The sequence below is a fragment of the Arvicola amphibius genome, chromosome 17 (assembly GCF_903992535.2).
Source record: "Arvicola amphibius chromosome 17, mArvAmp1.2, whole genome shotgun sequence".
Lineage (NCBI taxonomy): Eukaryota > Metazoa > Chordata > Mammalia > Rodentia > Cricetidae > Arvicola > Arvicola amphibius.
This window is the reverse complement of record NC_052063.2, coordinates 3,234,838-3,245,733: the sequence shown is the minus strand read 5'-3', so window position 1 is coordinate 3,245,733 and position 10,896 is coordinate 3,234,838. Positions and strand designations below refer to the sequence as shown.

At 52.2% G+C, this 10,896-nt stretch overlaps 1 protein-coding gene across 1 annotated transcript in view; it reads left to right on the top strand.

Moving 5' to 3' along the window:
• The first annotated feature begins 3,785 nt into the window (after positions 1 to 3,785).
• Chst11 (carbohydrate sulfotransferase 11) overlaps positions 3,786 to 10,896 on the top strand; it is a 195,616-nt gene continuing 188,505 nt past the window's right edge. Inside the window, exon 1 of the mRNA XM_038314822.1 lies at positions 3,786 to 4,255. Within this exon, the coding sequence (XP_038170750.1) occupies positions 4,138 to 4,255 (118 nt within the window). The 5' untranslated portion in view covers positions 3,786 to 4,137. The remainder of the gene's footprint in view (positions 4,256 to 10,896) is intronic.

The window sequence follows — 10,896 nt, the reverse complement described above, 5'->3', positions numbered from 1 at the left end:
TTGCCTGTTTCAGCAGGTCTTGGAAAGCAAAGCTGATATGTTATTTACTGTGCTGGAGTTTGAACCCAGGACCTCATGTATGGCAGGCATGGGCTTTACCACTGAGCTACATCCCGGCTCCCAAAGCCGGACTTTAGAGGCAGTCTTCCTACTTCAGATGGGCATTGGAAAGATACGGTCTTTTTCTTTCTCCACATCTTATCAGTCGACTGTCCTTTGTCCTGTCAGTACCTGTGAGGTGGTGTGAGAAAAGGGGCAGTAAGGTCCTGTTAGGCTAGGGACAGAAGCAAAGGTGGCTTTATCTGTAGTTGTTGAGTTTACGGCTTGACACGGGAATAAGAACTGAAATCTTTCCGCTGCCAATGTGCTGAGGACAACAGGGCCACAGACCACTGTCATTGGCTGTGGCCATACACTTGAGAGGTCTCTGTCTGTCTGTCTGTCTGTCTGTCTATCTATCTATCTATCTATCGATGCGAGCGAGCGAGCTAGCGAGCGAGCAGCGAGCGAGCGAGCAGCGAGCGAGCGAGCAGCGAGCGAGCGAGCGAGCGAGCAGCGAGCGAGCGAGCGAGCGAGCGAGCGAGCAGCGAGCGAGCGAGCGAGCGAGCGAGCGAGCGAGCAGCGAGCGAGCGAGCGAGCGAGCAGCGAGCGAGCGAGCGAGCGAGCGAGCGAGCGAGCGAGCAGCGAGCGAGCGAGCGCGAGCGAGCGAGCGAGCGAGCAGCGAGCGAGCGAGCAGCGAGGAGCGAGCGAGCGAGCGAGCGAGCGGCCAGCGAGCGAGCGAGCAGCGAGCGAGCGAGCAGCGAGCGAGCGAGCGAGCGAGCAGCGAGCGAGCGAGCAGCGAGCGAGCGAGCGAGCAGCGAGCGAGCGAGCAGCGAGCGAGCGAGCGAGCGAGCGAGCGAGCGAGCCAGCGAGCGAGCGAGCAGCCAGCGAGCGAGCGAGCGAGCGAGCGAGCGAGCAGCGAGCGAGCGAGCGAGCGAGCGAGCAGGAGCGAGCGAGCGAGCAAGCAGCGAGCGAGCGAGCGAGCGGCCAGCGGAGCGAGCGAGCAGCGAGCGAGCCGAGCGAGCGAGCGAGCGAGCGAGCGAGCGAGCGAGCAGCGAGCGAGCGAGCAGCGAGCGAGCGAGCAGCGAGCGAGCGAGCAGCGAGCGAGCGAGCGAGCAGCGAGCGAGCAGCCAGCGAGCGAGCGAGCAGGCCAGCCAGCGAGCGAGCGAGCGAGCAGCGAGCGAGCGAGCGAGCGAGCGAGCGACGAGCGCGCGAGCGAGCTAGCGAGCGAGCAAGCAGCGAGCGAGGAGCAGCGAGCGAGCGAAGCGCAGCAGCGAGCGAGCAGCTAGCGAGCGAGCAGCGAGCGAGCGAGCAGCTAGCTATCTATCTATCTATCTATCATCTATCTATCTATCTATCTATCTATCTATCTATCATCTATCTATCTATCTATCTATCTATCATCTATCTATCTATCATCTATCTATCTATCTATCTATCTATCTATCTATCTATCTATCTATCTATTTTGTTTTTTCAAGACAAGGCTTCTCTGTGCCACAGTCCTAGCTGTCCTGGAGCTAGCTCTTGTAGACCAGGCTGGCCACGAACTACGGAGATTTGCCTGCCTCTGCCACCCGAGTGCTGGGATTAAAGGCGTGCGCCACCGCCACCTGGCTAGAGAGGGCTCTGTCTTAACTTCCTACTCCAAAAGAACAATAACTCCCCATCTGTGACTTCTGTGTACTGCGTGCCAGTCATTGTCATGGGCACCAGAGTGGGGTGGAAAGAGAGGAAGACAAATTGGTCCTTCGGGAGGGAGCTCTGTCTACAGGGCACAGTGGCTGGAGATGGGGTTGGATCTAGAGCTCACAGCACAGAGGACGGAAGAGAGAACTCCAGTGAGAAGGTTACAGGACACCTCTGGAAGAGGTGGCAGGTCACTATCAGAGTCTATTCCCATATTGTATGTGGGGGCCAAGCCCAGATGCCTGGCAAGGCTCACCATCCTTCTCCAGCACATGCTCCAACATGGTCCAAGCTTCCAAAACCTGAAAGGAATCATTTCTCATTTCTTCCTTGGATGTGTGACTTTCCAAATGGGCTTGTAGGGAATATCCAGGCTTGAGAGTGTGGTTTTCCTGCCCCAGGAGGAAGGACAGCAGAAGGAAATGCACGCAAATCCTTTCTTTACTGCGCTTAGTGAAAAACCAGGCATAAAGAAGACCCTGGCGTCAGTCGGCCTGCAGGTACTCTCTTGGACATGCCCCTGCAAGGAGCCCGTTCTCTTCCCACCTCAATTGGAGGAGAGGGGTACAGTGCCTGTTCCTCACATCACAAGGGGGGACTCCCTGGAGAGTGGCACGTTTAGCTTGGTCACCTTCAGCAAGCAACTCATTCATAAACGGGGACAAATGACCTCAGTACTAACTGGCTGCATAAATAGCTTGCTGTAATTGACTGCCCTTTGTAATCACAGGGAGGTTGCTGACTTTCTCCACTGGGGGGAAAACTTCAGGGAAGAGGGACTCGAGGCTGCACAGGCGTTTCTGGATGATTGTCTCAGGGAGAGCAAGTTGTGTGTCTGTCAAATTTGAGGGGAGGATAAGGCCCATTACATTCAGATTCAACGAGAATTTATCAATGCCTGTGTGAAGAGATGCATTAGAAAGTACAATGTCTTATTTTTATTAGGAATCGAGTTAGTACTGTAAATTCATTTAATGATAAGTCATAAAAGCCAGGCTTTAAAATAACACTGTTTTCCTGGTATAAACGTGATGTTACCATTGACCTGCGTGCACTTTATTGATCCACGGCCACCTAACTGCACGGAGCGGAACATTTTAAACATTTTACACAATGCGGGAAAGCAGCGCCATCTTTCTCTCTACCTGCCAAAGCTAAGCTGGCTTCCCCCCCCCCCCCCCACCACCACGACACTTTGTTAGACTTTTAGGGACGTCTTTTCACATCCGCCGGACTGATTTTCATGCCCTTCGGATACATTCCAGAAAGCTCTACCCTTTGGCAGAACAGTTTTAAAACACACAAATCTCTTTTGCCTTGAGGGGTACGGGTGAGGGCGCGTGTTAGACAGGAGGATCAGCTGTCACCAGACCCTGGAATGCCAGCAGCTTCCCTAACCTTGACTTTAGCTCCGCTCTCTTTAACCTCTCTGAAAAACCAGCCCTCAAGATGAGCTGTCCTTTGAATTTTGAAAAAAGAAACGGCCTAGTTTTGATCATCGTGAAAAGGGCATCCGCTTTCAGGAGACCTTGGGGCAACTTCCCCTACTAAATCGCCCAGGGATTTTAAACCGTCGCGTGGCACAGAGCCCCTATTCGCCAAAGCCACCTAACCTAACCTGCTTCTCGCCACTCGTCTTTCTACACGGGAGAATGGGTGGCAGCACTAAGGCGATCTTATTCTTATTTTTCCCACTCCGGGTTTTGTCATGGAAACGTTCACACACAACCTCGATTCAGCGGCCCAGCTCCGCCCAGGGACTGAGGGCTTTTGGGACCCTGCGGGAGCGCGCTGCGCTCTCCGGACTCCCGGGGAAACAGCTGGACGCGACCACGTCTCGGGTAGGGGCGGGGGGAGGCGACGCTCCGCCCCGGCGCGGCCCCGCCCTCCCAGCTCGCCGGCGCCCTCCCCTCGCCGGGGGCTGCGAGTTGCGTTTGGTAAAACCCAGCCCTGGAATATATAGATCACTGGAGCGCAATGAAGTAGCTTTTGGCGAGGGAGGGAGGGAGGGGGGCCTGGACAGTCACAGAGGCCAGTGCACGGCGGCGGTGGCACCTTCCTTCTCGCATCCCGGTCGCCCGGCCCGCGAGGAGGCAGCGGCGGCCGCAGGCGCCAGCAGAGCCGAGGCGGCGGAGCATCGAGCTGAGGCGAGGCGGACCGGCAGGAGCGCGCGGCCGGGGCCACGCATCTCCACACTTGCACAGCAACTCCCGCGCCTTGCACCCCCCTCGCCCAGAGACCCGGACTGGGGGCTCGGAGAGCCTCGGTGAAGCGAGCGGGATCCAGCTCCGGAGCCCAGTCAGCTCCGTTCTGAACCTCCCGGGCGCTGGTTCCCCGCGGCGGGGTACCCGCTTCTGCGCTCCGGACGCGCCTCCCGGACAGCCGGGTCCCCGTGGCCAGGACAAAGCCATGAAGCCGGCGCTGCTGGAAGTGATGAGGATGAACAGAATTTGCCGGATGGTGCTGGCCACTTGCTTGGGATCCTTTATCTTGGTCATCTTCTATTTCCAAAGTATGTTGCACCCAGGTAGGGGGCGCGTTAGCGTGGTTTTGTTGGATATTTTTCTCCTCTCTCGCTCTGCTTTCTGCTTCTTCCAACCTCACCTCTTCCCTTCGGCCTCTTCGGGGCTCCTTGCTGCCGGGATCCGCGGGTCACCGAGTTGGGATGGTCAGAGGGAAGGTGTGCTTCCTTTTCCTCTCCAAGCTTCAGGCTGGAGGTTGAGACCGCAAGGAGAGACGGCGTGTGTGGCCCCCGTCTTTCTTTCCCTTTTATTATTATTATTTTTTTCTTTGTGTCTTGTCTGTTGGCTAGGTGGCAGAGAAAGGTAGGGGTTGTTGGAAGCTGCCGGGGTCGAGGGTTGGTGGGATTCCAACAAAACTCGGTCCCGGTTGCTGTTGAGGGCTGGGACGAAACCGGCTCCGGGAGCCGGCTGCTCTGCTCTGGCGAGCGCTGCTTCTTCCTGGTTGGGTACCCCGGGGCGACTGGTGCACGCCGGGGCGAGGTAGTGGGTCTCTGCAGCCGGCTCGAGAAGCCTTAAGCTGAGCTACCACGTGTTTCAGGCTCGGCTGCGCAGAGCAGGTGTGGGGAGAGGGTGGGTGGGTTCCCGGGTGGGTGGGTTCCCGGCACTTCCCTCCACTCAGCGAAACACCCCAGGGTCTAACTCCGCAGTGACCTTGCAGCTGGTGCTCCGGGGACTGGCCCACCCACCCCCTTCTGGCTCCAGACTCAATCTAGGAACTCTAGAGCTTTTGGGGTCACAGTTTGGCCATCACAGCCCTTGGAGATACTTTGTGCAGTTCCTAGGCTCATCCCCTCTTCTTGGGTTCTGAACATTCGGAGACTCCGCAGCACAAGAACGAATCCTTCCCCACATCCTCTCTGGCTTAGGCTAAATTCCACGTTTCCCATCAGGATAGGGAGAACCCAAGCTCCCCTCTTCCGGGGGATGGGGGGGTTCCAGAAGGAAAGTTTGGGACTAGAGAAGAGAGTGGTGCCCTGGGCCCGGCTGTGCTGCACGGCTTAGAAGCCCAACAGGTAGGACTTAGTCTTGGTCTCAGGGACCCCTTCCCCCCATTTATCCTGGATCAGCAGACCTGTGCTGGGCCACGTTGGCATCAAGGTTCGTTTTTCGTCGCCTCTGAGTTGCCACAGTAATCATTTAGTTTTCTAATTGCAGGGAGGGAGGAGGGAGAAGGAAGCACATTTTCTTCCAGGGGAGATAAGATTGGTTTTGCCTCCCCGCCTTCTTTAAGTGTGTATCTCACATCTTCTGTAGACGCGGCCCCGAATTCATCAAGCCTGCCTCTTAGTGAATGGCAGAGCCATGAAGCTGTTCTCTGCATCAAACAGACAGGGCTGCCGGCTGTGGGATTCCTTGACAGCGCAGGGACAGACTGGCCCCTCTTCCTTGTGGAACAGTTAGTTGTTAAGGGGGCCTGGCTGCCAAGAATATGGTCTTGTGCTACCGCATGGAACCCCAGGACACCCCAGCCGGTCCTGGTAAAAGATGGCTTTTGTTTGCTGCTCATATTTTTAGTTTCATGTCAGCAAACTAAAGTGGTGTTTGTCTCCTCGCTCAAAACCTGTGGTTGTGAAACTTCTGAGGGAATTTAAAAATGGACTTTGCTGGCATTCTGGACTGCAAGAGGGTGGGACCAGACAGGCGGGCATCTCAAGAGTGCCAGGCTCCTGGGGCCACCCGGGACCAAGCCAGATTCTCTCCCCAGAGGGCTAGAAGACAGGTTGGTATGCAGATATAATGAGGCTCCTGCGGTTTAGACAAAGGGCCCAATGATTTGGTCTAGACTTCAGAGCTCTGTTCAGGCCTATTCAAGTTTTGCTGGGACGGAGCATGCCTGGTAATTCTCAGCAGAAATGCTTAGGAGCGCACAGCAGGAATGTACCTGAACCTCTCTGTACCTGTGCATTGCCATCAACATTCCATGTGCACGGACCCGTAGCTGTGACGCTGGGGAAGAAACATGTAACCTGTAACTGGTGTCTTGCTCTTCCAGCGTTTGTCAGAATTTATTAACTTTTTAATTGACTTGGAAGTGGCTTTAGTTTTTTTTTTTTTTTTTTTTTTTTTTCAGTGTAAGCTTCTGGATCCACAGCCTTGTCTGAGCTTGTGCTGGACTGAATACACCTCTTTGATCCTGTCCTGGCGGTTCCTTTCTGGCCCCCTTTTTTCTCCCCCCAGTGTTTATAATTCATATCATGAGGAGTCTGCTTTTCATGATCCCCCTTCTAGCGCAGGGCAAATGCTGCTTTCAAAATGCCGATTGGATATGAACCTACGGATGTTTAATTGAAAGTTCTTACTCGAAATTATAGGTCGTGCCGCGGAATCCCTGTTAGTACTGCTATATGGGGCATAAAAATATGCTTTGGAAACAGAATTATGTTTTTTATTCCTTATCTTTCATTTTGTTACCGTCCACTGTTGTTAACTGAGGCCAAGTGATTTTTTTTTCTGCTTTGAACTTTCAGAAAAGATTAGAAAGAAGATTTATTTTATTTTTAATTGCTCCCTCCCTGCCGTGTGTGTGTGTGTGTGTGTGTGTGTGTGTGTGTGTGTACAGTGCCTGTGAAGGTCTGAAAAGGGTATAAGATCCCCTGGAACGGGAGTTACAGGTGGTTTTGAGATACTCCATATGGGTTCTGGGAATTGGAACAATGCGTGTATGTCCCTTTAACTGTGAATTGTTCCTCCAGCACCTTAAGAATTTTGTGTGTGCACGCATGCGTGTGCATGTGTGTGTGCGTGCGTGTACACGCGCATGTGTGCTGTATGTGTGTAGGGGCCTGCAGAGGCCAGAAGGGGCTTTGAATCCCCTAGAGCTGGAGTTAACAGGTGGTTATGAGCCAGCTGATGTGGGTGCTGAGAACCAAAGCTTGGTCGTCTGCGAGAAGAGCCAGGGCTCTCTTAGCTGGAGAGGCAGCTCCAGCCCTCGTTGAAGTCTCTTAAGTCTCATGGTCCAGGCAGTCTTTTTGCCTGGGAATTCTCTCAGGATCAGCTTGGCAGAGGCAGAAGAGACCACAACGCAGATTAGACTGTGTCCTGTTCCACCCTCCCCCACTTGAAGTCCTCTGGCAGGAGGTCTCTTTATCTGTGGGACAGAAAAGCAGTGTGTGAAAGAAGAAATGAACTCTAAGTGTCTTTGCTGGTTGCAGAGGTGTGAGGAGGGGAAAAAAAAAAAAACCCCAAAACCAAAATGCTGCCCAACTCTCTGGCTGGCGAATGCCTCCTCCCGTTCTAGTCTGCAGCCCATTGTCTTTTGTATTTTTCTAGTTCATAAGACTGGGTAATTGTGAGCTTGAGTAATTGACCATCAGATAATTGGCCATTGGTTACGCTGCTGAAGATTTAGGAGTGGGCCCCTGACAGGCAGTTTTCTTTAGAAATTCTTGACCCTTCTGAGTTAATAGTCTTCATGAAGTGGTTTTTTTTTTTCTTTTTTCTTTTTTTCAGGGACAGGATCTTAGAGTTCTTTTTTAGTCCAGACATTTATACAGGCCTGACACATAAAATATTTAAATATCTGTTAGCTGAACGTATGAAGTAGCCTCTCATCTCCAGCTCCAGGAAGGTAGTGGCTTCAGGTCTTGTCAAGAGTGCCTGGCTACTACCTCCAGTTCTGCAGCTGTTGGGGCATGCCCACTCCCAGACTCTTGGTTCTCTGGTGACTGGCTCCAGTTTAAACTCATTAAGATCAGAGCCTTCACCATGGTCTGCACTGCTCCCGATTTACCAGGCATGGTAGATATTTCTCCGTGTCCTGGATGTCGGAGAAGGGTGGTCTCAGTTAACCGCGGACTCAGTCCATGCTCGTGACAGACTCCTCCATAGGGGTGAACTACTGAGTTGAAGGTCAGGATTATGTGCCTGTGGTTTCTTCGCCCCTATGAGCCCCTCCATGAACGCAGCCTTTGGAAGCTCATCCCTCCCTTTAAAATGTCTCAGGTATTTGCCCAAGACAGCAGGACTATCCTTTGATGGAGCCCTGTCACACCTTGCAAAGCTGGAAGGCCCCAGGCTGCACTAGGTCTGGAGCCTCCCTTCAACCTTGCTTTTGTGTCTCTCACTAGGATTGTGGTTTTTGTTTGAAAGCTACTGCTCCTGAGAAGCCTGCCAAGGAGGGAGCTCTCCCTCACTGGTCTAGTCTTTCACAGGCTGCTCGCTTCCATTGTCACCTGGGAATTCTCCGCCTGGGTTGAGTGTATGGAAAGATTGCAGCCTCTATTTAAAGACTTCATTGGATCCCGTTGAACATAGACACATCTGGAAGCATGATTTTCATCTCTAATCCGGTCTGTAAATTGGAGATGCATAGAAGAGAAGCTATTCTCCACTATCCGCCGCTCAGAGGCAACTAGATTTTTTTCTCTCTCTCTTCATAGTGTAGAATGTAATACATGAACATCCCTTACCAGAGATTATGACATCCAAGAGGTTCTAACACTGGGAAGGTTTTGGGAGCCACCACGGCAATGCAAGTGGAAAATTCCACACCTGGCCTCTCATGATGGGTCGTAGGTGAATAAAGATATATAGGGTCGCTTTCAGGCTCTGCATTTAAGGGGACTGTGGTGCACAAATAAATTTCATGCTTAGTCTTGGGTCCAATCCCCAAGATACCTCATTATACATGGGTAGAGCTCCCGGGATTCAAAACTGTTCCAAATCCAAATAGCTTCTGGTCCCAATCATTTCAGATAAGGTGTATATATATGTGTGTGTGTGTGTGTGTGTGTGTGTGTGTGTGTATGTATAATTATAGAATATATAATAGGTATATTATATATAGAGTATAGTTGAGATCTCATAATGCATTTTATATCAGTAAAATATGCTTTATACAAAGATACCATTCTGGTGAGTAATTATTAAAATTTGAGACATGAGTTTAGCTACAGCCTTTAATTGTCCTCCCTTATCTGAGCCCGTGCAAAGCAGTAGTTCAGTATCGTTTATCTCTATGTTGTTGCACATGGCTAATTTTGCATTAGGGAATCCTTTCGCTTATCTAGAGAACAGGTTTGGGATCATCCTGGTACTTAGGGCTGCATTTGCCTTAGGTCCTTTGCAAAGGGGCCAGGGCGGTCTCAACATCCGAAAATGGTGTTGAGCAACTGGAGGATGAGGCGTTGTGAGTCCGCGGTCTTCCCCTAGGTAGCTGAGGTGTTTGCCCTTCTGCAGGATTTGTCGTAGCAGCCCTTGGAGGAGGCCCGTTCCCATGTGAGAGAGAGCTTGTGGATTCCAGCCAGTGTCTTCACTTCCTTGCCCTCTGAAGTCAGAGGGGTGATGAGCACCGGGACAGGCTGGCTGGGGACCATCTGAGAGGATCACCCTCCTCCAGGGGCAAGCGCTGCTTGTGTTTGTCTGGCTGGACAGGCTGGCTGGGGACCATCTGAGAGGATCACCCTCCTCCAGGGGCAAGCGCTGCTTGTGTTTGTCCGGTTGAAAATCATTTTGCTTCTGATGGACTTAATCAAGCCAGTTCTTTAAAAAACAGGAAATCAAGGGCTCCCAGGGCAGGTACCACCCTTTCCCTTCTTAAACCCACGGAGAGACAGCCCTCTCCTTACTGTGGGTCAGGGGACACATGCTGTACGGAAAAAGTCCTGGCTAGCCGGCCTCTTCTGAGGTTAGGTTCGGTGAAAATAACAGAAATCCCTCTGCTGACTTACTTACTTTTTCTTTTTCTTTTCTTGAATCTTGGCGCCCCATCTGATCTGTCAATTAAAATATCCTGGAATTTATAATTTATACTTTTTGGATCAAATGTGACTGAGGGACACTTACAAGCAGAATTGGAGCATTCTCTCTCTCTCTCTCTTTCTCTGCCAGGCATTGTTCCATGTTTAGGACTCCAGCACACAGTACACACACATGTACACACAAGTATGCATGCCCATGTCAACCCCCTACACACATGCACACACATGTATGCACTCCCATGTCAACCCCTCACACGCACACACACGTATGCACGCCCACGTCAACCTCCCTACACACATGCACACACATGTAGGCACGCCCATGTCAACCCCCCACATGCACACACATGTATGCATGCCCATGTCACCCCCACATGCACACACATGTTTGCACACACTAGATCATCTCTATTTTTCAGTTTTTGAAGAAGTAAAGTATGAGGTACAATCCACAGAAAAAAAAAAACACCCACACACGCTTGCGGGGCTCGTGTTGGCGCCTGACACAGTCAGGCTGAGTGGAGCGGTAGTTTGGGAGTGGAAGACCTGGGTCTGAGGCAGGGCACCCCAGTCCCTCCCTGTGAATACTATGCTTTATGACACTTTTTTTTTTAATACGTTTTAGTAAGATGGCATTTGGCTGGGTTGCCGTAGATGCATCTTACTGGGGTGCTGACCTTTTATGAGCAGCCCGCGTCCTTCTTCATAGACATGAAAAACACTGCACCCCCACAGCTGGTACCTCCGAGCCCTTTCGTAAACCGTGGCATGCTCTGTGACCTCAATAAGGGGGAGGAGCAAAGGCACTTCTACTTCTGGAAGGTCCCGGCTCTGACTGGGGTGAGGAAGTGCTGGGTTAGTTTGACAGCTGGCTCCTTCCCTTCGAGCCAGCTTGCTGCCTTCTTGTTTGCTTACTCTGTCTACAGAGACGATGACTTGATTCTCGC